Here is a 24,541-nt window from a genome sequence, read left to right on the forward strand (position 1 = left end):
CTCTAAGCCCTCTTTCTCTCCTCTTTCTCTCCCCCCCCCCCCCCCCTCCCCAACCCCAGTCCTAACCCGGGACCCGCGGCCGGAGCCCACCGGGACATGTTGTTCCCAGCCCCCAGGCCCGTAGGGAGTGGGCAACCCGGAGGGACCATCGTCGGATGGTTAGTCCGCCCGTTCCCGACACCCTTCCCGAACCTCCGGACAACGGAGACAATAAACGGATAAACCAGGCCGAGTCCCAGCTGATTCCAACGCCTGGGATGGAGAGGATGGGCAAGCCGGGGGGAGGTCCTGAAGGAAATGGGGTTTGAGGACAAGGAGCTGGGAAGACACTGCAGACAGTGAACGGGGAGGGCGACACTGCAGACTGTGAACGGGTTGGGCGACATTCCCGACAGTGAAGGAGTTGGGCGACACTCCCGACAGTGAAAGGGGAGGGTGACATTCCCGACAGTGAACGGGGAGGGCGCTGTAGGCGTGGGCCGGCGGGAAGCAGCGGCGGAGCGGCATCGCGGCGGAGCGCCAGCAGAGGGCGCACGGACCTTAGGTCGGCTCTGGGGAAGCGGGCTCGGGGTGGAGGCTGGGTTTGGGGGGTGGAGGCTGGGCATTTCGGGGGTGGAGGCTGAGGATTGGAGGCTGGATCCCTCCCCTCCGGTGTCCGGGCCGAGCTCGAGGGGTCCAGCGCCTTCCACCGAGGCAACTGCACGCTGTGGGGTCGGCCCCGGCCTCGGGGGGTGGGAGCGGGGAGCGGAGGGAGTCCGCGAGGGGAGGGAGCTGGAGTGAAGGAGTTGGGAGGCGGGAACCCCACATTCTCCTCTCTGCCCCCCACCCCGGCTGCAGCCGCTGACCATAAGGAATTAGGCTGTGTTTCCCTTCCCCCCACCCCCACCCCTCAATGGGCCGTTGTTCCCCGTCCAGCCGTAGACAAAGGCTCTTCTGTGAAGGGGAGGGGGGCGGGCGGCGTCTTCCCAGCGCTCAGGCCCCCGGTCCGGTCCGAGGAAAGTGGGGGGAGGGGAAGTACTCACGGTCCGAGCCACCCCCGGCCCTCCGAGCCACCTCGCTGCGTTTAGCGTGGCTTAGTGGAAAGAGCACGGACTTGGAAGTCGGAGGATGTGGGTTCTAAGGCCGACTCTGCCACTTGACTGGTGTGTGACCCTGGGCTAACCACTTCACTTCTCTGTGCCTCATTTAATTCACCTGCAAAATGGGGATTAAGACTGTGAGCCCCAGCTGGGACAACCTGTTGACCTTGTCTCTACCCCAGAATAGTTAGAATAGTTCTTGGCACAGAGTAAGCGCTTAACAAATATCATTATTATTATTATTATTATTATCCCAGGCCTCCGGCGCCGGGCCCCAGGACAGTGACAGTGGCAGGACAAGGACAGGGCTGGGGAGGGAACAGGGGATAAGGTGGGGGTGGGAGTGGGGGCTGGGCTTGAGGCGAGCGGAAATAGGAGCCGGGGATGAGTGCGGGGGCGGGGACAACTTCTGCGGATGGGGAGAGGGTTGGGGCTCTTGGGCGGCTAGGGATGGGCAGGGGCAGGGGCAAGGTCCGGGGAACGGTCAGAGGCACGACTGGCTTCGGGCCGACCCCACAATTTAGGCCTTTTAGCGGGCGCCAGAGCTGGGCGACACTGGCAGTTGCAGGTCAAATGTGGAACAGCGCGGACCCTCCCCGCCCGGGCCCCCGCTCCGTCCCCAAACCGGTCCCTCACTCCACCCTCGCATCTTCCAACTGGGGACGGGTCGGATTCTGGCCCCCGCGAGTCCCGGCGGCAGCGGCCCCCTCTCTCCTCTCCCCTCGCCCCCCCACCCGCCGCACAGCCCTCCTCCCGCACCTCTCCCCGCATCTCCCCCCTCACCTCCCCGTGGCTGCGGCCGGAAAGACGGGGCGGGCGGGGCTGTGTCTTTAAGCCCCGGCGGGGAGAGGAGGGAGGAGAGGGCCTTAGGTGGGGGTGGGTGGGGCCGGGCCTGTTCATACCTGCCTAGGTTTGCCCAGGGCGCGGCAGGAGGCACAAACAGGCGGATCCCCGCCACTGCCTAGCGACTCCCGCCGCTGCCGCCTCCTCCGCCGCCTCTGCTGCCTTGGTTACTGCACGGTGAGCGAGGCCTCGGCCCCCGGCCCCCGACCCCCGACTCCCGACCCCCAACCCCCGGCCCACAGTCCCCACCGGGCTGGGGACTTCTCCGGATGAGGGAGATGGACTTGGTGGGGGCTGGGCGGCATGAACTACTGTGGCCTGCGGGGCGCCTCCCGAGGGCCGCGGGGACCGGGAGACATAGAGAAGGACAGAGAGAGTGACATGAAACACGGAGAGACAGGGACAAAAATTAGCGTTAGGGTCGCTAAACGTCGGGGTCTGTGGACACTGACCGAATGGTGCCCAAGACAAGGTCCGGCGAGGGCCCCCCTCGGGCATCCTGTGCCCTGTGGGAGTGTAGTAGGGGACCGGGGACAGAAACTGCCTCTGCAGGACTACAGCAGAAAGCTGTGGGGCGAAGACAGAGACTCCGTACCCTGAGGAAGTACAGGCGGGACACCGTGGGGTGTAGGTAGGGACAATTGTACCCTGAGGGAGTGTAGACGGACACTGTGGAGGGAAACTGGGGACCCTGTGCCCTGCGGGCGTGTCGACGGGGACACTGAACCTGCAGGGGTGTAGACTGAGTGCTGTGTTCCGCAGAGTGGGCCGGGGCTGAGAAGTGTTGCTTTTCTGCATTCGTGGGGAAGGGACGGGGAGAGACGGAGAGAGGTAGAGACAGGAGAATTCGGAGATTGAGAAGGACAAATCTGTAGGAAACTGCAGAGCCTACGGAGCTGCTGCAGGGGGCTGGGTTGAATGAATGGGGGAGGGGGGCCGCTGGCGGTAACCCCTGGACCCATGGAGGCGGACTGGGAAGGGGCAGGGACCTGGAGCCATGGCGGGGGGCCGGGAGGGGAGAAGGAAGCTGGAAACGCCATTAGCGGAGTCAGCGGGCTTAGTGGGTAGTGCTGGCAGTCGGCCGCGGCGGGGCGCTGCGGAGCCCGGGCCTCGGCGCCCTTGGTGGCGGAGGGGGGCGCTGCAGGGGATGGAGGGGGGCGCAGGGGGGCGCAGCTGTGGGCGCGGGGCTTCTAATCCCGGCTCCGCCACTTGTCTGCTGGGTGACCTTGGGCAAATCACTTCACTTCTCTGGGCCTCAGTTACCTCATCTGCAAAAATGGGAATTAAAAAATGTGAGCCCTACGAGGGGCAATCTGATGACCCTGTATCTCCCCCAGCGCTTAGAACAGTGATCTGCACATAGTAAGCGCTTAAAAAATACCACAATTATTATTATTCTTATTACCGTAGAGGGCACAGACTGCGCCCGGGGGCAGCTTTTCCCGGCTGGGACCGCGGGGCAGGAGCCTGGGCCGCGGCCAGACGTGGGGAAAGAGTCCTGTCCCGTCCTGTCCCGTCCCGTCCCGTCCCGTCCCGTCCCCCACCTCCTCCTTCCGCGCTCCCAAGATCCCCACGGCCCCGACAATGGCGCCGCGGGCGGGGGAGGGCTGGAGAGCGAGGTGAAATAACCGCAACCTCTTCCAGCATTTCCCGGTAGAGCCAAGTCTGTGGGGCCGCACTGTTCCCTCTGCTGCTCCCTCCCTCCCTCCCTCCCTCCGCAGCCCAGCCCGTCCCAACGTGGCCCAGCCGGGCCCCAGGCTCCGCTCGGTCTGGGACACAGAACAGGACGGAACAGTCACTGCCCCCACCGGTCTTAGCCCCACCCACTGGGGTCCTGCCCCCACTCCCCACCGGCCTTAACTCCGCTCTCTGGGGATCCTTCCCCCTCCCCCGCTCCCGGCCCCGCCCTCGGCCCCCGGGGGTCCCGGCCTTAGCTCCACCCACCCGTGTCTTAGCCCTGGGCTCGCTCCACCCGCCAGCCCCACCACCCTCCCTCTCTCCTACTCCAGTGAATGCAGCTCTAAGGGACACTGCTTGTCACTGCATGTCTGCTTGGGACCTTCTGTGACTGCCTGTCTGTCTATGGCCACAAGTGATGGTCTGTGACCATGTGGCAGCCTGCGACCACCCGAGATTGACCATCTATGAATGCCGACGTGACCATGTGCCTGCCGATGACCACTTGGGCTTTTCTGTGCCTGTGCGGCAGCCTGTGACCACACATAAGTGTCTGTAACCACCTGTGACCTCGTGTCTGCCTGTGGCCGTCTGGATCCACCTGTCTGTGTGTGGCTGTCGGTGACCACGTCTCAGCCTTTGACCGCATGCATGTCTCCATGTGACTTTCTGAGAGAAAGGCGTGTTTGTCCATCTGTCTGCCAGTCCCGTTGATGGTGCTGTGTCCGGCAGGTCTGACTGCAACGATGAAGCCGGGACTCCAGGCTGGGCTCCCATTGCTGCTTCTGCTGTTGCTGCCGTCAGGCAAGTGAGCCCAGGGTCAGAGGGCGGGCGAGTCGGTGGGCACTCGGCACCCCTCCCCCTCATGCTGCCCCATCCCTCCCTCGCTACGGAGACTTTCTGATTTGGCTTCATTTTCTCCTGCAGTTCTACCTGTTTCAGCAGCCAATGACCCTGCAGGTGAGTTGGGGGAGTACCCATCTCTCTGACCCCATCCCTCAAGACACGCACCCCAGTTTTATTGACCACTTCTCCCCACCAATGCCTTGCTCTTTCCCTCCCAGATGCAGACAATCCCTTCTACTATGGTAAGAGCGACGGCCCAACTGTCCAGATCATTGGTTGGGGGGAGGTGAGGCGGGGATGCAGATGGGCTGCCCAGGACCCGACCAGGGCCTGACCCCTGTCCACTCTGCTGCCCTCCAGACTGGCACAACCTGCGAGTGGGTGGCCTGATCTGTGCTGCGATCCTGTGTGCCATCGGCATCATTGTTCTCATGAGTGAGTGTGGGGGCGTGGCCAATTGGGGGGGCATGGGGCTGAAGAGGGGCCTGCCCCCCCATAACCCCTTCAATATCTCCCCATAGGCGGCAGGTGTAAATGCAGGTTCAGCCAGAAACACAAGTGAGACCATTGCCTTGTATCTCCCCTCTCCCCCTTCTCTGAACCGCACCTCTCCCTTGATTTACCCGTTCCCTTTCCCTTACCGATTCCCCCCAGCTCCCCTCTCCTTCAATGACGCCCCCCCCCCACCACTTCCCTCTCTCTCTGCTTAAGGAAGGCAAGGGGGAGGCGGGGGGCAGGGAGGGCAAGAAGCCACTGGTGAGATCCTGATCTGGTTCTCCGATCCTTCCACAGCCCCCGCGGTGGGAACGTCCCCACCCCTCTCATGGGCCCAGGTAGGAGCTGTTGAGGGGGGAGGGAAAGAAGGCTGGAGCTGGAAGTTGGGGGACAATTGGTGGGGTGGGGGTGGTAGCACAGGAGGGGATGGGCAGAGGACACGTTGCAGGTGGTGGCGTGTGACTTCTCTGGGATCCTGCAGGCTCTTCCAGTAACTGCTGAGTCCGGAGAAGGTGGACGACGCTCCCGACCCCAGCCTCTGACCACCTGGACTCCCCACCTCCAGCCCCCTATAGCCTCTGTTCTGCTTGTCCCCGTTAATAAAGCGTCTCCACACCAATGAGCCTGCAGGCCTGAGGCTGCTGGGGGAACAGGGCACTGGTGGGGGGGAGGTCAGTCTTCTCACAAAGCCCTACTCAGTCCCCCAGAAGCCAGACTCCGTGCCCTGACCTTAGAGGATATGATCCAGACAAGGTGGGGGCAAGGGCCAGAGATGCTCTGAGACTGCCATGCAGGCTACAACTCCCAGAGATCTTATGCGCCACAAATGTCCAGAGACTCTTGGGTATACCAGAGAAACCCACAGAACCCCCTATGTGGTCCAGAGATGCCTAGAACCGCCCAGATGGGCCAGTGGCACCCGGCGTCCTGCCCAGAGATTCCCACGCCGGCTAAAGACCCACAGAGCCGGGGGCGGTCAATGACTGTTTCCCAAGTCTTTACTGTTCCAACTAGCACCCACTGGGTCATAACCCAGGCACGGAAGGGGCTCTCGAGGGTCCCAGCTCCATCACCTCCAGTCCAGGGCTGCCCCCTCAAACCAGGTGTAGCCACATATCCAGCCCTCCTGGTGTCCTCTGGTGTCCCCATCCCTGTCCAGAACAAGTCCACGCCTCCATATTTCTCGCCGGTCTCGGCCGGGACAGGTGGTTCCTGCTCAAGGGCCCCCGGCTCTCCCGTGGGCACTGGAGGCAGTGTCAGCAAGGCCCTTGCCAAGCGGGACCAACCCACAGCTTTGGGCTCTGGGCAGACTGCCCAGCTCATCCCAGCTGCCTGGGCCCTGGGGGAGGGAAACGGCTCACTCTGCCTCCTCCCTCAGAGAGTGACCTTTTCCGCCTCTCAGTCTAGTTCCAGCTCGGGTTCTCTGCTCCAGGCAGGCCGGGCTTTGCTCTCTGCCGGGCTCGGGGTGTAGGGGAGGTGTAGGGGAGGCCAGGAAATGAGCAGTGTTTAGGAGGGGCGGGATGGAAAGCCAAGAAATGGGCCCCTATTTGACGGGGCCACCTGAGCCTCTGCACCAGCCCCACACCTTCATGTGCCCCCACCAGTTCAGGCACCAAGGTCCCTAAGGTGGTGCTCGTACACCTGGGTGGGCCCCTTGAAGCAGGCGGCAAAGAGGAAGTGTCGTCCAGCCACCGGGACCAGGGTGAAGGCTCGGGGGGCGGCCAGGGCTGGGGGCCCCAGCTCCTGCAGCGGCTCCAGGACTCCAGGGTCCGGAGCGAAGCGGAACACACGGCTGTAGGCAAAGTCACTGCCCAGAATGGCTAGCTGCTCCCCGCGTACGCGCAGAGGCTGGAACACCAAGGAGCCGCGGGAGGGCAGGGCCTGCAGCAGCCGGAACATGGCGCCGTCCCAACGCATCACCTGTGGGCACAATGGGGCGTGGCCGGCGGAAGCCGCTGCTGGGGGCAGAGGGGGGAGGGGATGGCATGGGACGGGACTAGGTGGGGGCAGAGTGAGAGGGACTTGGGGATGGGCCAGGCCGGGAAGAGCGGTCATGAGGGAACAGGGAGAGGAGGGGAGGGGATGGAATCAGAGGAGCTTGGGGGTGGAATGGGGCAGGCGGTGGAGGAGGGGACGAGAAGGGAGTGGGGCGATGGGGGTCCCCGGTCCTCACCATGGAGTCTCCGATGACGCGGGTGAGGCAGAGCACCAGGTCGGGCCCCGCGCGGAAGTGTCGGGCGGCGTACACGTCCTCGGCCCCAGGCAGGTCGGTGTGGCGCTCGAAGGCCCCGGCGCGCCAGCGGTAGAGCACGGGGCGCTGGGCGGCCGAGGCCAGGAGCAGGTGCGGCTCGCCCGCCAGCAGCAGCGGCTCGGCGTCCGTGTCCCGGTGCCACGCGTGCAGGCTCTGGCGCGGGTAGAAGCCGGGCCCCGCGCGGGGGCCAGACCCGGTGCACAGCAGCGTCGTCCGCCCAGCCTTGCTGGCATCCACCACCAGGAAGCAGGCGGCCTGGTCCAGCCACAAGACCTCAGCGTCGTTGGGCTTGCGCAGCCGCTCGGGGGCCACAGGCTGGGACGGGGCGAGGCGCAGGCCAGGTGAGGGGCGCAGCCACAGCTCCGAGCCCCCCCACAGCCGGGCAGCCAGAACATATAGCCGGGAGCCCAGCACCAGCGGCTTGCAGGACACCACGGAACGGGCTGGGGGACAAGACACGGGGCCAGTGTAAGGGCGGGCCCGGGGGTGGGCATACGCCGGTCTATGCGTGCATAACAATAATAATAATAATAATGTTGGTATTTGTTAAGCGCTTACTATGTGCAGAGCACCATTCTAAGCACTGAGGTGGATACAGGGTAATTAGGTTGTCCCACGTGAGGCTCACAGTCTTCATCCCCCTTTTACAGATGAGGTAACTGAGGTACAGAGAAGTTAAGTGACTTGCCCACAGTCACAGAGCTGACAGGTGGCAGAGCTGGGATGCGTGTATTTGTGTGTGTGTGTGTGTGTGTGCACGTGCGTGTGTGAATATGTGCGCCTGTGTAAACCTGAGCATATGCTCAGAAAAACACCTGTAGGTTTTCCTAAGTGTGGGTGCTCTCATACCTTTCTGAGTGCATGCCTGCCTATGCACTTGTGTGGATAGTTCTGTGCAAGTGTGCAGGTGTTTGCAAGCCTGTGATTGAGTACCTGTGTGATTAACAATTACTGGGATATTTCTTAGGTGCTACTAGGTGCTAAGCACTGTTCTAGGTGCTGGGGTCGATATCAAAATCACTCCTCCCATCCCCACCACACTTATGAACATATCCTTACATTCCGTTGCTGCCTTTACCCGTAACTTAGTTTAATGTTGTCTCCCCCGTTAGACTGTAAGCTCCTTGACAATAGCGGTTGTGTCTACCAGCAGTATCATTCTCTCCCAAGCACTGAGTACAGTGGTCAGCACAGGATCAAACACGGTCCCTGTCCCATATGGGGCTCTCGGTCTAAGAGGGAGAACAAATATTTCATCCACATTTTACAGATGAGGAAACTGAGGCACAGAGAAATGAAATGACCTGCTCAATGTCACCCAGCAGGCAAGTGGTGGGGCCAGGATTAGAACGCAGGTCCTTTAACTCCCAAACCTGTATTCTTCCTACTAGATCTAAGTGCATATGCGAGACATTCCCCTCTTTCTGGAAGGTCATACCCCTTCCGCTCCCCCACCGGGGTGATACAATGTCTGCTTGTGGCAAAATAAACGACTGCAGCGGCAGCCCGGGAACCAGGCAGGGGCGAGGCTGGCACAGCCCTGCGTCTCTCCACAGCCCTGCATCTCATCACCTGGCACCGAGTTAAAGAATGTGTGTGATGGGCGGTGGGAAAGACCCAGGGCCTGGCAGGCCGGCCCCAGCCTAAGAACTCCCACATGTTGACCAGAGCCCCAGTACGGCCTGGTTTGTGCCATTGTGGCACCTCTGAGGAGGGATGACAGGTCCGGCCTCAGCCCACAGAGGGAACGTGGTGGACAGTAGGTTAGGGCGACAGCGGGACCACATTCTCTTCATCCCACCTTCCACCACCGGTGCCGGGGACCCGCCCAGTGTTCCAAACCCCTAGTGCCTGAAGATGTGCACCTCATCCCGTCTTTGGGAGAGTGGGGAGGGCCGGGGGGCAAAAGACCTTGAGAAACGGCCAAGTCCCCGGATCGGCTCCCCGCCCTCCCCGCCACTGAGATCCACAAGCAGGGAGGGGGGGCCCTGCTCCATCCCACCCCGCCACACCACTGACGCACCAGGCCTTCCTCAATGTACAGGCCACTGAGGAGCTGCCACCAGCAAGAACAAATAGCAACTATTATCAAGGCATCTGATTACACCCCAGGGCCAGCAAGATCTTCCCTGAAGTTCCTACTGAGAGCTCACCTCCTCCAAGAGGCCTTCCCAGATTGAGCTACCCCCTTTTCCCTCTGGTCCCTCTGCTCCCCCTCTGCTCCCCCTCCACCCTCTGCTCCTCCCCCTTCCCCTCCCCTCAGCTAAGCCCCCTTTCCCTCTGTCCTCCCTCTCCCCTTTCCCCTTTCCCTCCTCTCAGCACTGTGCTCATTTATATATATATATTTTTATTACCCTATTTGTTTTGTTAATGAGGTGTACGTCCCCTTGATTCTATTTATTGTGATAGTGTTGTCTTGTTTTTGTTTCGCTCTGTTTTGCTCTGCCGTCTGTCTCCCCCAATTAGACTTTGAGCCCATCGCTGGGCAGGGATTGTCTCTATCTGTTGCCGAATTGTACATTCCAAGCGCTTAGTACAGTGCTCTGCACCTAGTAAGCGCTCAATAAATACTATTGAATAAATGAATGAATGAATGAATGAATACTCCTGGATGGGCTACTAAAGAACACTCCTGGACTCTCACTGTGGCTTAGGAACACAGAGGGGCCCAGTGGACTAAACCTTGGCTGGGAGTCAGATACAGGAAAAGTACAGGGAGCAGCTTTAACCCTTCTAAGCCATTACTCGGCTCGCCCCCTCTTACTTCCCCTCACCAATCTCCTCCTACAGACCAGCCCATACATTTCATTCCCCTAGCACAGCTTGCTCCCTGTGCCCCGATCTCACCTATCTCACCACCGACCCTTTTCCCACATCCTTCCTCTGGCCTGAAGCTCCCTCCTCCTCCATCTATGCCAGACCACTACTCTCCCCACCTCAAAAAAAAGACGTCCCCCGATTAAGCTCTCTTTTCCCCAGATCCCTCTCACTCTGTGTCATCTATGTCTTTGGATCTGTACCCTTAAAGCATTTGGTATTCACCCCACCCTCAGCCCATGGCATTTACATACATATTTGTAAATTATTTATTTATGTTAATGCCTGTCCCCTTCTAGACGCTAAGCTTGCTGTGGGCCAGGACTCTGTATTCATTGTATGGTACTTGTTAAGTGCTTACTATGTGTCAAACACTGTCCTGAGTGCTGGGCAGCATTCAAAGTCCAAGAAAAAGTCATGAAGGAATGACTGTGTGCAGAGGACTACGCTCTAGAGGACCACACATCCCAAAAGCCCATGCAAATGCATGTAAAAGCACCTTACCGAGTCAACCAGGTGCTATGGGCTGATGATAAGACTAAAGAAAACTCAAGGGATATATCCGCCTACATCGGGGAAGCTATACACACAAGCCAAAAATTCTTACTGGCAACATCCAGGTCAGGAATTGTGTCTACCGACTCTATTGCATCAGTGAATCAATGGTACTAAGAGCTTACTATGTGCAGACCACTGTACTAAGCACAGGGAAGAATACAGTAGAATTGGTAGACACATTCTCTGCCACAATGAGTTGACTGTGTAGAGGGGCCGACAGGCATTTGAAAATAAACAACAGTTATGGACATGTTCTGTGTGGCTGAAGATGGGTTGAGTATCAGGTGTTTAAGGGGTACAGATCCAAGTCCATAGATGAACCAGAAGGGAGAGGGAGTAGGGAAGAATGAGGGGTTAGTCAGGGAAGAACTCTTGGAGATGTGATTTTAATAAGGCTTTGAAGGTGAGGATTGGTGATCTGTCAGATACAGACAGGGAGGGAGTTCGAGGCCAGAGGGAGGATGTGAGTAAGGGTTGGCAGTGGCATAGATGAATTTGAGGTACAGTGAGTAGGTTGGTGTTAAAAGAGCTAAGCACGTGGGCTGGGTTGTAGAAGGAGAGCGAGGGGTAAGATAGGGAGGGCAAAGGCAATTGAGTGCTTGAAAGTCAATGGTAAGAAGTTTCTGTTCTATGTGGAGGTGGGTGGGCAACCACTGGAGATTCCTGAGGAATTGGGAGAAGGGGACTGAACATTGTTTTAGAAAAATGATCTAGGCAGTCAAGTGAAGTAAGGACTGATTTGGGGAGAGACCGGAGGCAGGGAGGTCAGCGAGGAGGCTGATGTAGTAGTCAAAGCAAAATACGGTAAGTGCTCAGATCAGTGTAGTAGCAATTCGGATGGAAAGGAAAGAGCAGATTTTAGTGATGTTGTGAAGGTAGTAGAACTACAGAATTTGGTGACAGATTGAATATATAATAAGAATAATAATTATGGTATTGTTTAAGCACTTACTATATGCTGAGCACTGTTCTAAGCACTGGGGTAGATACAGGATAATCAGATTGTCCCATGTGGGGCTCACATATATTAATCCCCATTTATTTTTTAAAGATGAGGTAACTGAGGCTCAGAGAAGTTAAGTGACTTGCCCAAGGTCACACAGCAGACCAGTGGCAGAGCTGGAATTAGAACCCATGTCTTCTGGCTCCCAAGCCCGTGCTCTTTCCACTAAGCCACCCTGCTTCCCACTGTTGGGCCCAAGACTGTGAACCCGTTGTTGGGTAGGGATTGTCTCTCCTGCTGAGTTGTACTTTCCAAACACTTAGTACAGTGCTCTGCGCAAAGTAAGCACTCAATAAATACGATTGAATGAATGAATGAGAGAGATGAGTCAGAGGATAATGCCAAGGTTATGCCTTGCTCTGATCTTATCTATCTCACCGCTGATCCCTTTCTCACATCATTCCCCCTTGCCTCGAACCCCTTCCCCCTCCACTGTTGTACTCAATTGTACTTTCCAAAGAACACCAGGCCACTGTTCTCTTCACCTTCAAAGCATTACTAAATTCACATCTCCTCCAAGAGGCCTTCCCTGGCTCTCTATCCCTTCTGCGTCCTCGATGCATTTCAATCTGTGACCTTTGGATATTTGATATCTCCTCATCCCTAATCCCACAGCATTTATGTACATGTCTTTGAATTATTATAAATTACCTATTTATTTATATTAATGTGTCTCCCCCTCTAGACTGTAAGCTTGTTATGGGCAGGGAACATGTCTGCTAATTCTGTTGTATTGTTCTCTCCTAAGTGCTTAGTGCAGTGCTCTGCACATAGCGTCAATAAATATGATTGATTGGTTATGGGCTTGTGGGATTGGGAGGGTAGCAGTATTGTCTACAGTGAAGGGAAAGACAGGGGGAAGACGGGGCTTAGTGAGAAGGTTAATTCTTTTTTGGACATGTGGAGTTTTAGGTGTTGGTGGGACATCCAAGTAGAGATGTCCTGAAGGCAGGAGGAAAGGCAAGATTGCAGAGAAGGAGAGAGGTTGGGCTGGAGAAATAGATTTGGGAATGATCTGTGTAAAGATGGTAGTTGAAGCTGTGGGAACTAATGAATTCTTCAAAGGAGTGGGTGTAGATGGAGAATAGAAAGAGACCCAGAACTGAGTCTTGAGGGACTCCCACAATTAGGGGTTGGGAGGCAGAAGAAGAGTCTGTTTCCGACTCTTCTTCTGCTTCCCAACCCCTAATTGTGGGAGTCCTGGAGTGGCCAGAGAGATAGGAGGAGAACCAGGAGAGAGGAGTGTCAGTGAAGCCAAGGATACAGTAAGTGCTTGGATCAGTGCAGAAGCAATTTGGATGGAGAGGAAAGGGCAGATTTTAGTGATGTGGTGAAGGTAGTAGAACTGACAGGATTTGGTGATAGATTGAATACGTGCGTTGTCTGGCCCAAGCCTGTGAGCCCGTTGTTGGGTAGGGATTGTCTCTATCTGTTGCTGAATTGTACTTTCCAAGCTCTTAGTACAGTGTTCTGCATACAGTAAGCACTCAATAAATACAATTGAATGAATGAATGAATGGATAATGTTTCTAGGAGAAGGGGTGGTCCACAACATCCAAGACAGCTAAGAGGTCAAGATAGATTAAGATGGAGTAGAGGCAGTTGGATTTGGCAAGAATGAGGTAATCGGTAACCTTGGAGCAGGCAGTTTTGGTGCAGTGGAGGAACAGAAGCCAGATTGGAGAGTGTCAGGGAGAGAACTGGAGGAGAGGAAGTGGAGGCAGCAGGTGTAAATAACTTGTTCTAAGAGTTTGGAGAGAATTGGTAGGAAGAAGTTGGGGTGATAACTGGAGGGAGCCGTGGGGTCGAGGGGCTAGGGAATATGTGAACATGTTTGGAAGCAGTAGGGAAGAAGCCATTTGCAAGTGAACAGTTGAAGATGGTGATTAAGGAGGGAGGAAGGGAGGAACAAGTGTTTCGATAAGGTGCAAAGGGCTGGGGTCAGGGGTGCAGGCAGGGGGGAAGATTTTGAGAGGAGGTGAAAGAGCTGCTCTTGAGATACTGCTGTGAAAGGTCGGAGAGTGGAGAAAGGGGCAGGAGGAGGGAAAGACTGGAGAGGAGCTCAGGAGATTTTTGGGAGCTCACGCCTTATGGTTTAAATTTTCTCAATAAAGAATGTGGCCAGATCTTTAGGGAAAAGAGATGTGGAGAGAGTGGGGAAGGGGGTTTGAGGAGGTTGTTAAATGTCTGAAACAGTTGGCATGGGCAATGGGCATGAGAGTAAGGATGGAGAAAGAATTTCATACTCTCCCAAGCGCTTACTTAGTACAATGCTCTGGACACCGCAGGCTCTCAGTAAATACCCCTGCTTGATTGATTCAGCTAAACACTGTCACAGAATTCTTTTAACTAGGCAGAACATCACCAAGGATGAAACGATAAGTAAGAGAGTTAAGAAAACTGAATCAAGAAGCCAAGCATAACCTGTGGGGGACTGTCAAATTAATTTCAATAATGACAATGTGGAGTCAAGCTCCAGACCAATCTAAAAATCTAGGTAACTGTAGGGTTGTCCAACCTTCTCCCCACCTGTGAGAGTGGAACTCCAACCATGTGCCTCAAGGAGTTTCTTCAACATCATTTATGGGCCAGACTCAATAGCAAATGGCAAGACAAGGTCACGAATAATGAAGTTCTGGAATATCACTGGACTCCAAGCATCAAAGCTCTTCTCACTTAATGTATATATTAGGAAGATTCAACAAGAGACCTGAATGCAGGTGATAGAATCCACTTCTGCACCTCTCGGAAACTCTTCCAACTCAACAGACTGTGAGTATCAGCTAAAGTCTTAGAAAAAGTCATGCAAGAATGACAACATAGATCACTGCACCCTAGGGGCCCACCCCTAAGAAGACAGGCAAAGAAATGTAAACTGCTTCACTGAATTGGCCAGGAGTAAAGGGCAAACGATAAGTCTGAAGAAAGCAGGTGATTTAATCAGCCTGCACCAGGAAAGCTTTGCAAAAATCTATCTTGACAACCTGGAGCTAAGCACTATCATAGAATTCTGGAACCTAGGTAGGCCCCTGTTGTGATGGAATGCTCTCCATTTTCATATCTGACAGACAATTACTCTCTCCTACTTCAAAGCCTTATTAAACTCACATCTCCTCCAAGCGGTCTTCCCCAACTAAGCCCTCATTTCCTGTTCTCCCATTCCCTTCAGCGTCTTCCTTGCTCTTGGATTTGCTCCCTTTATTCGCTCCTTCCTCAGCCCCACAGCACTTAAGTACAAATCTGTCATTTTTTATTCATATTAATGTGTCTCCCCCTCTAGACTGTAAGGTCTCATGGGCAGGGAATCAGTCTACCAACTCTATTATATTGTACTCTCCCAAGCGCTTAGTACAATGCTCTGTACACAATAAGCGCTCATTAAATATGCTTGATTGATTAATGGATTGATAGAACACTGAGTTAAGAAGGCCAGCATATCTTCTGGGGGAGCGGGAGGCCAAGTGTGGCGGAGGCAGAGGCAGTAGTGTTTTGAGGGGCAGGGGAGGGGGCTGTGTGAGCTCCAGATGAACTAAAGGTGTGTGTCGGAGCCTGAGGGTGCCCCAGCTCCTCCACCGCAGAGGGACCCGGACCTCTCGCCAGCAGCCCCCGTGCCTCCTCGACCACTGCCTCCGGTGTCGATTACAGGCCGGATTCGGCGCAGAGTGGCAGGGCAGTATCATGCAGTCCTGGGGCTGAGGTCAACCTTCCTCCTCCTCCGAGCCTCCAAGCGACGCTCACCGCGCCAGAGCTGCGTGGGGCTGACCCGTGCGGCACCTTCCAGACACTGCCACATCTCCCACCCATCATTTCTGTCCAAACACTTGGAATAGGTGTACATCTGCTGCCTCTACTTAATAATAATAACAACAACAACATTATTTGTTGGCATTTGTTAAGTGCTTACTATGTGCCAAGTACTGTACTAAGCACTGGGGCAAATACAAGATGATCAGGTTCCACATGGAGCTCACACTCTAAGTTGGAGGGAGAACAGGTATTGAATCCCCTTTTGCAGCTGAGGGAACTGAGACACAGAGAAGTGAAGTGACTTGCCCAAGGTCACAAAGCAGACAGGTGGCAGAGCCAGGATTAAAAACCAGGTCTTCTGACTCCCAGGGTCGGGCTCCGTCCCCTTCCTCCCCTCCAACCCCCTTCTTGACTCTGTGTAATCTGGCTTCATCCACTCCATTGAACTTCCCCCTCCAAAGTCCCCACTGACCTCCTTCTTGCCCAATCCGATGGCCTCTGCTCCATCCTAATCCTCCTTTATCTCTTGGCTGCCTTAGACACTGGGAACCAGCCTCTTCCCCTGGAAACACTGTCTAGCCTTGGTTTCTCTGACACTGTCCTCTTCTGGTTCTCCTTTTATCTCTCTGGCGACTCTTTCTCGGTGTCTTTGGCAGACTCCTCCTCTGCCTAGCGGTGCCACTCCCTAACTGCCAACTTCTAACTAAGGGATCCCACAAAGCTCTCTTGTGGGTCCCCTTCTATTCTCCATCTGCTTCCAGGCTCTTGGGGAACTCACCTACTCCCACAGCTTCAAATATCATTTCTACGTGGATGGCTCTCAAATCTATCTCACTAGCCCCAGCCTCTCTCCGATGTAATTTGGTAAATCCTCCTGCCTCCAAGACATCTATACTTGGATGTCCCTCTGGTACCTCATTCTCAGCATGCCCAAAAGTGAGCTCCTCATTTTCTCTTCCAAACCCTTTCATCCCCCTGACTTTCCACTCACTGTGGACAACACTACCATTCTCAACTCAGAAGCCTGCAACATTGGCATCATTCTTAACTTCCTCTTTCTTTCAACCCCCACTGTTCATTCTATTGCCACATCTTGTCGATTCTTCCTCCACAACATCTCCAGAATCCAACCCTTCCTCTCCATTCAAACAGCCACCTCGCTGGCCCTGGCATTTGTCACTTCCCAACTCAACTCCTGCATCAGCCTCCTCGCTGACCTCCCTGCCTCCTGTCTCTCCCCATACCAGTCCTTTCTTCATTCATTCATTTAATTTAGAGAAGCAGCGTGGCTCAGTTGCAAGAGCACGGGCTTGGGAGTCAGAGGTCATGGGTTCTAATCCCAGCTCCGCCATTTGTCAGCCGTGTGACTTTGGGCAAGTCACTTAACTTCTCTGGACCTCAGTTTCCTCATGTGTAAAATGGGGATGAAGACTGTGAGCCCCACGTGGGACAAGCTGATCACCTTGTATCCCCCCAGCGCTTAGAACAGTGTTTTGCACATACTAAGTGCTTAACAAATACCGACATTATTATTTCATTGTATTTATTGAGCATTTACTCTGTGCAGAGCACTGTACTAAGCGCTTGGGAAGTACAATTTCCACTGAGGAGCAGCATGGCTTAGTGGATAGAGCAGGGGCCTGGGAATCAGAAGGACTTGGATCTAATCCTGGGTCCACCACCTGTCTGCTGTCTGACACTGGGCAAGTCACTTCACTTCTCTGTGCCTCAGTTCCCTCATCTGTAAAATGGGGATTAAGACTGTGACCCTTATGTGGGCCAGGGACTGTGTCCAACCTGATTACCTTGTATCTACTCCGGTGCTTAGAACAGTGCTTGGCATATAGCAAGCTCTTAACAAATACCGTAATTATCTAAAAAAATCATTCTGTCGATGTGCCTCACAACTCCAAAGACTCCAATAGTTGTGCATCTCTCTTCGTAACAAGCAGAAAGAACTGGCCCTCGGCTTAAAGGCACTCAATCAGCTCACATCTCTCTTTATAACAAGAATTCTTAGTATTATCATTAGGTACCCTCACTCCTTTCCCTCTACACCTTCGATCACAAGCTTCACCCCTCTCATGTCAATTTTCTCACTGTGCCTTGCTCTTGTCTCTCACATTATTGACCTCAAGTTCAGGCCTCCCTCCTGCCTGGAACTCCCTCTCCATTCCATATCTGACAGACCACTATTCTCTCCATCTTCAAAGTCCTTCTAAAATCATACCTCCTGTAGTAAGTCCTTCCTGACAATCTCTCATCTCCCCTCCTTAGCTCTCTCTCTCCTGTGTCACCCATGCAGTTGAGTTCTCCCACCTCACATTTAAATACTCACCCTACCCTCTCACCCCCACAGCATATATGTACAGAACTTTAAACTAGTTTGGTTCTCCCACACCTGCAATTTATTTTAGTCTCTGCCTCCTTTGCTAGCGTGTAAGCTCCTTAAGGGTAGGATCATGACTACTCCCTAATGTACTCTTCCAAATGCCTAGTATAGTGCTCTGCAGAGAGTAAGCATTCAGCAAATGTGAATGATTGATTGATTGACTTTACGGTGAGTGCACGAAAGACGAATATAAACAGTTCATGTATGTGCATGTAAATGTGTGCCTGGATGTAGGTAGCAGGACCCAGGATCAGGACCAGGGGAACGGGCAGAGGCTAGGAGCGGAGGAACGGTCCGTGCCCGGACACGGAAAGGAAGGGATGTGAGGCGGGGGGTCAGAGGTCAAGGATTTACCGGGAATGTGGCCATCGGGCTGGAAGCGCTGCAGGGTGTAGTCCCAGCGGAGGAAGAGGCAGCGGCCGGCGAACGGCTGGGTCAGCAGCACGTGGGTCTCCCCGAGGTAGGAGAAGGTCTCAGCCCCCAGGGCGGGCTCCCCCAGCGCCTGCGCCCACGACAGCTCTGCCGGGGGACACCGCGCACGGGCACGGGGGTGGGGTGCCGGCACAGAGCGCAACAGGGGTCCAAGGGGGCAGCGGCCAGGGAGAGGGACGGGTCACGGGGTCCATGTGGGTGGGGCAGCAAAGACAGGCAGAGGAGGGTCAACGGAGGGGACACGGCAGTCGGAGGGTCAGTGAGGAAAGGACATGGTGGGGAAGAGGGTCAGCTTGGAGGGAATGATGTGTATGTGGGGGGGGGGGGAAGGTCAGCATGGAAGGGATGCTGTGTGTGAGGCGGGGATGGTCAGCATGGGGGGGGCAGGGAAAGTCGGCACGGAGCGGATGGTGTGTGTGTGTGCACAGGTAGGGGCTGGGAGTGGGGAGAAGGAGGACCAGCATGGAGGGGATGGTGTGCGTGCACGGGGAGGGGGGGCGGTGGGGCGGGGTCAGCATGGAGAGGAGGATGTGTGGCGGGGGCTCAGCACTCACCGGCCACGTGGCAGCGGAAAGACAACGGATCCAGAGCGCTGAGCTGAGTCTGGTTCCACGGGGGCGGCCCCACGCACGTCCCGGCGCCCACGCTGGCGTTGCCTCGGGGCAGCCAGAGCAGCAGCCAGAGCAGGCGGCAGTCACACACCAACGGGTTCCCACGCAGGTCTCTGGGGGGGCGGAACGGGGCAGAACTTGGGGGCGGGGCTGGCGGAAAGTTGGGGGGGCGAGGGAGGGAACCGGGTGGTAGAGCCCGTCCGTGGGCCCCGCGCGCCCACACCCACTCACACGTGGCTCAGGGTCCGGAGGCCGCGGAAAAGCTGCTTCGGAAGCGTCTCGAGCCCGTTATTGGCCAGGCTCCTGCGGGCGGCGGGGGACGGGAGGAGGTCAGGGGGAGGCGAGGTCAAAGGGAGGGAAGGAGGTCAGGGGGAGGGAAGGTCTGGGGAGGGGAGGAGGTCAGGGGGAGGGAAGTCTGGGGGAGGGGAGGAAGTCAGGGGGAGGGAAGTCTGGGGGGAGGAGGAGGTCAGGGGGAAGGTAAGGAGGTCGGGGGAGGGAAGGTCTAGGGGAGGGGAAGTCGGGGGAAAGGAGGAGGACAGGGGGAGGGGAGGAGGTCGGGGGGAGGCAAGGTCAGGGGGAGGCCCCGCACCGCGCTCCCCACGGAACTTACAGGTGCGTGAGGGAGCGCAGACCCCTCAGCGCGTTCTTGGAGATGGACGTCACCCGGTTCCCCTCGATGAACCTGCCGCGGGACCAAAGGTTCCCCCAAAGCCCGCCCCCGCCTCTCTGCCCCCCGCCCCCGTCCCTGCCCTTGCTTCTCGCCCCGCCGGATTCTCGCCGCTCCAGTTTCTCTTAGGCGGCAGAGACGGAGACACCCCCGCCCCCAGGCGCCGCTCAAAAGACACCCTGGAGACACGTCTCCTTATTATCTCCTTGATTCTATTTATCTTGATGATATTGTTTTGTTTTTGTTTTGCTCTGCCGTCCGTCTCCCCCGTTTAGACTGGGAGCCCGTCATTGGGCAGGGATGGTCTCTATCTGGGCCGAATTGTACATTCCAAGCGCTCAGTACAGTGCTGTGCACATAGTAAGCGATCCATAAATACGACTGAATGAATGAACGTCCACACCTTTCCCTTTCCCGGGCCCCGCCCTCCGCTCCGCCCAGACTCCTCCCAGACCCCCCATGGAACGAGGCCTCGCCCACACATTTCCCCGCCCCCGCCCTCTGCTCCTCCCCGAGAAGCAGCCTGGCTCAGTGAAAAGAGCACGGGCTTGGGAGTCAGAGATCCCGGCTCTGCCACTCGTCAGCTGTGTGACTGTGGGCAAGTCACTTCACTTCTCTGTGCCTCAGTTAACTCATCTGCAAAATGGGGATTAAGACTGTGAGCCTCACGTGGGACAACCTGATTACCCTGTATTTACCTCAGCGCTTAGAACAGTGCTCTGCACATAGTAAGAGCTTAACAAATACCAACGTTATTATTACCTCACTCGCCCCAGATCCCGCCCTCTGCTCCTCCCAGGCTCCTCCCCCGGAATGAGGCCCCGCCCCCAGGTCCCCGCCCCCCCCGGCCCGGCTCCCCGCTCCTCCCGTGTCCCGGCCCCGCTCACAGGTAGCGCAGGTGGACGAGTCCTGCAAACGCATCATCTCCGATCACCGCAAAAACGTTGGACGTCAAGAGCCTGGGGGCGGGGGAGAGACGGGGACGCGGTTGGGTTCGATGACGAGTCCTCCCCGGGAGCCTGGGGCCGAGGACCCGCACCCCGGCCCCGCTTCCCTTCCCGCCTTCACGGCCCCCTCCTCGTCCCGCCCAGAATTTCCAATTCAATCTCTCGTCCCCCACCCCATATTCTCCCGCAGCTGTCACTTGAACACCTCAGCGCCAGCTGCCCTGGGCTATGCACCGCGGGACTCTAGACTGGAAGCCAGTTGTGGACAGGGGATGTGTCTGTTATATATATTGTCATACTGTACCTCTCCCAAGCGCTTTTAGTACAGTGCTCCGTACACAGTAAACGCTCAATAAGTACGACTTCCTTCTACCGATCATGTGTTGTAACGTCTGCCTTCTCTCCCGCCAGACTGTAAACTCTCCGAGAGCAGGTTCATGACCGCTTAGTAAGGTCGCTCTGCTCGCAGTAGGACGGCAACAAATATCTTTGAATGATAGAATCCGATTGCACCTCGATCTCACCTATCTCGCTGCTGATCCCTTGCCCACATCCTACCTCTGGCCTGGAACCACTTCCCCCTTCATATAGGACAGACCATTGCTTTCCCCACCTTCAAAGCCTTATTAAAGGCACATCTCCTCCAAGAGGCCTTCCCCTACTAAGCCCTCATTTCTCCTACTCCCTCTCCCCTCTGTATCGTCCTTGTATTCGGATCTGTAACCTGAAAGCAATTGATATTTACCCCACCCTCAGCCCCAGAGCATTTATGTGTAGTAATAATAATAATAATGGTATTTTGTTAAGCGCTTACTATGTGCCAAGCACTGTTCTAAGCACAGGGTAGATACAAGGTAATCAGGTTGTCCCACGAGGGATTTACAGTCTTAATCCCCATTTTACAGAGTAGGTAACTGAGGCACAGAAAAGTTAAGTGACTAGCCAAAAGTCACACAGCTGATAAGTGGCGGTGCCGGGATTAGAACCCACATCCTCCAACTCCCAAGCCCGTGTTCCTGCCACTAAACCACTCTGTATACATCTGTAATTTTTATATTTCTATTAATATCTATCTACCCTTCTAGACTGTGTCTACTAACTCTGTTGTACTTTCCCCAGCGCTTAGTAGACAGTAAATGCTCAATCGATTCTATTGATTGACGGATTGATCATCCCAGAGGTTCGGATTAGCGCCGCCTATAGTCTCCAATCCGTTGCCCCTAACTCCTAACTCTCAAACGGCTAATCAGAAGTATTTATTGAACATTTATTCTACACTAAGCGCTTGGGAGAGTACAGTAGACTAAGTAGACACGATCCCTGCCCTCAATTTACAGGTAGGAGGAAGCAACAGAGTTTAAAGACATGCATATTAGTGCTGTGGTGAGGAGAGAACTGGGGGGGGAGGGGGGAAGGATGTTCCCAAGAATTTAGGGGATGAGGACTCCAGTGCCTAGATGAAGATGGAAGGGTGGGATGGAGGAGGTAGCTACGGCCCCCTGTCCAGCCCCCGGGCCCCGACTCCCCGACCCTATCTCCTTAGCTCCTCTCTCCTTCTCCCCCAGCCCTCTTCCCCTTCTCTTTCCCCTTCCCTTTCCCCTTCCTTTTCCCCTTCCCCGCCCCCGCACGCACAAGAGATGCAGAGACGGGGTCTTCATGAACGCCCGCTCCGTGAGCCGGGACACCTCGGATCGCACCAGAGACCTGGGGGAGGGAAGCCGCGAGCGGGAGACGGGCTCAACTTCGCCCCCCGCCCCTTCTTTTCCCGACCCCTCTCCCGCCGAGGCCTATTCCCCTAATACCCTGAGCCGGTTCCCCCAGACCGCGCACCCCCAGCCCGGGTTTTCCCGGCCCCTGTCCTGTCGGGCCGTTCCCCTCCACCCCCGGTTCACCCGGACTCCCCTCCCCTCGTCCCCGACCCCGCACCCCCAGTTCAGGTTTCCACGGTCCCTGTCCCCTCCGTCCTTTCCCCCTCGCCCCCGCCCCGCCCGGTCCCCCCAGGCTCCCCTATCCCCCCAAACGAACACCCCCCCAATTCCTATCCCCCAGCCCCCGGTCCCGTTCCCCCAGACTCCTATTTCCCACCCCCCACACACGGCCCCCGGTCCCCTCCGACCACACATCTCCTGACCACACACATCCCGACCCCCGCTCTCCCAACCTTCCTTACTCACAGGGCCAGCAGACTGGGAGCGAAGCCGCCGGGGATCCCCGCGGACCCCTCACACAGCGCCGAATCTTTGCTGCAGGAGCACGTGGGCGGACATTTCCCCTTCGGGGGTCTCCAGGCCGCGGCCCCCGTCAACAGCAGCAGGAAGACGGTGGCCCCCAGGCCGGCCATGTCCGTCCCCCTCTGCGGGGGAGGGAAGGGGGCGCTGGGATCCCCGGGGTGTCAACGTCCAGTTGCGCCTTGAGACCCACGCCGTCCGTCCGTCCGTCCGTCCCCCCTTTCCTCTCTCCTTCTGGACCTCTGTCCACTCGTCTCTCCGACTGTGGCTGAGGCTCCCCCGGACCCGGACCCGCCCCGCTCCGCCCCTCCCATAGGGGACCGAATCTGGAACAACGGGGGCAGCGAAGGTCCGGGTGGACAGGATCCCCTCCCCCCCACCCCCCGCCTCCTTCATGCCAGGGAGTGGGGAGGGGCTACACGCTGAGGTCGGGATGAGGGGCCGGGCGAGAGAGGTTGTGAGGGGACGGGACACCAGGGCCTAACAGAGGACACTGCAACAAGAGAGAGATCAATAAATACTATTACCACCACCGTTACAACAGCTACTAATACGGTATTATTCATTCGCTCATTCAATCGTATTTATTGAGGGCTTACTCTGTGCAGAGCACTGTACTAAGCACGTGGGGAAGTACAGTACAGCAATAAAGAGAGATAATCCCAGCCCACAACGAGTTCACAGCCTGCGGGGGCGGCAGACATCGATACAAGTAAACAGACATCAGTATAAATAAATACACTACTAGCATCATTAGTAATAGTAATACTATCGCTGGCACTGCGGCTATTAGTGCCGCTTCGACGAGAGGCAGCGTGGTTCAGTGGCCAGAGCCCGGGTTTGGGAGTCAGAGGTCGGGGGTTCTAATCCCGACTCCGCCGCTTCTCCGCTGTGTGACTTTGGGCAAGTCGTTTGACTTCTCTGTGCCTCAGCCCTAACCCCAACCTCCTCTGGAAAATGGGGATGAAGACTGTGAGCCCCACGGGGGACAACCTGATCGTCTCGTATCTACCCCAGCGTTTAGATCAGTGCTTGGCACATAGTAAGTGCTTAACAAATGCCATTATTATTATTATTGCTACTGCTACTCCCCCCCCCCCGCCTCCCTCCCACCCTGAGTCCGGGGGAGGGAGACACACGGGACTCTGAGTCGGGGGAAGGGGGGAAGGGGACACATGGGACTTCGAGTCCTAGACAGGGTCAGGGGAGGGAGGACCCAGGCGAAGTCTTCCCGGGTAGAGCCGAAGGAGAAGGGAGAGGAGAGAAAGGAGAGGGGAGAGGGGCGGGGCGGCGGCGGTGTGAGCGGGCACTGGGCCCCCGGAGGCCCGAGGTCCCCGCGGCCCGAGGTCCCCGCGGCCCGAGGTCCCCGCGGCCCGAAGCCCCGGCTCCAGGCGAGGCAACAGTCCCCCCTTGTGGCGGCTGTTGGGAATCGCAGTCCCGCCCCCCGCCCCCCGCCCCCCGCCCCCCGCCCCCCGCCTCCCGCCTCCCGCCCCCCGGCTCCCCGCTCCCCGCGGCCCCGCAGCGCAAACACGCGGTTGATCATTAATCTCCGTTCAGTGACCCCGGAGCGGGCGGGTGCGGGGTGGAGGTGGGAGACTGTGCGGCTTCCGACCTGAATGACCTGTGACCCCCACTACACACCCCCGACCCCTGGGGCCACGGCCAGCGTAGGGCAAGGGGGTGGGGAGGCGCGGGGCGCCGGGCTCCTCCTGTCTGTTCGCCCCCCAGCCCCCTGCCCCTCTGCCCGTCGCTTGCCTCCCGCACCGAACGGGAGAGGCCTCCCCCGCCTCTCCCCGCGCCCCTCGGCCCCGGCTGCAGCTGCCAGGGCCCCGCGGGCCGCCCAGGGCGCGCCAGGAGTTAAACTAACGGAATGAGGAGCCGCTGGGACTCTCCCGCGGCCCCGGCCCTTCTCCCGGCCAGGACCCCTCCCCCGATCCCCCGGCCCCCG

The 24,541-nt window shown here is 56.9% G+C and overlaps 2 protein-coding genes across 4 annotated transcripts; one reads left to right on the forward strand and one right to left on the reverse strand.

Moving 5' to 3' along the window:
* The first annotated feature begins 1,985 nt into the window (after positions 1-1,985).
* Positions 1,986-5,562, forward strand: LOC103166966 (FXYD domain-containing ion transport regulator 3-like). Its single transcript, XM_029065358.2, has 8 exons — positions 1,986-2,099; positions 4,332-4,403; positions 4,527-4,559; positions 4,664-4,687; positions 4,806-4,880; positions 4,967-5,003; positions 5,238-5,278; positions 5,422-5,562. Exons 2-8 carry the CDS (start codon positions 4,346-4,348, stop codon positions 5,439-5,441), a joined length of 288 nt encoding a protein of 95 aa, XP_028921191.1. The 5' UTR covers positions 1,986-2,099; positions 4,332-4,345; the 3' UTR covers positions 5,442-5,562.
* Positions 5,563-5,920: 358 nt separating this feature from the next.
* Positions 5,921-23,218, reverse strand: LGI4 (leucine rich repeat LGI family member 4). Of its 3 annotated transcripts, XM_029065253.1 has the most exons (9): positions 22,540-23,218; positions 21,998-22,069; positions 20,306-20,377; positions 19,362-19,433; positions 18,983-19,054; positions 18,695-18,864; positions 18,063-18,227; positions 7,114-7,634; positions 5,921-6,860 (listed from the first exon to the last, which is right to left on the reverse strand). In XM_029065253.1, exons 1-9 carry the CDS (start codon positions 22,704-22,706, stop codon positions 6,546-6,548), a joined length of 1,626 nt encoding a protein of 541 aa, XP_028921086.1. In that variant the 5' UTR covers positions 22,707-23,218; the 3' UTR covers positions 5,921-6,545. The 3 variants fall into 3 exon arrangements, with proteins under 3 accessions (XP_028921086.1, XP_028921087.1, XP_028921088.1); XM_029065254.1 differs by lacking the exon at positions 21,998-22,069; XM_029065255.1 differs by lacking the exon at positions 18,983-19,054.
* Positions 23,219-24,541: the final 1,323 nt, after the last annotated feature.

The sequence above is a fragment of the Ornithorhynchus anatinus genome, chromosome 5, assembly GCF_004115215.2.
Source record: "Ornithorhynchus anatinus isolate Pmale09 chromosome 5, mOrnAna1.pri.v4, whole genome shotgun sequence".
NCBI classification, from domain to species: domain Eukaryota; kingdom Metazoa; phylum Chordata; class Mammalia; order Monotremata; family Ornithorhynchidae; genus Ornithorhynchus; species Ornithorhynchus anatinus.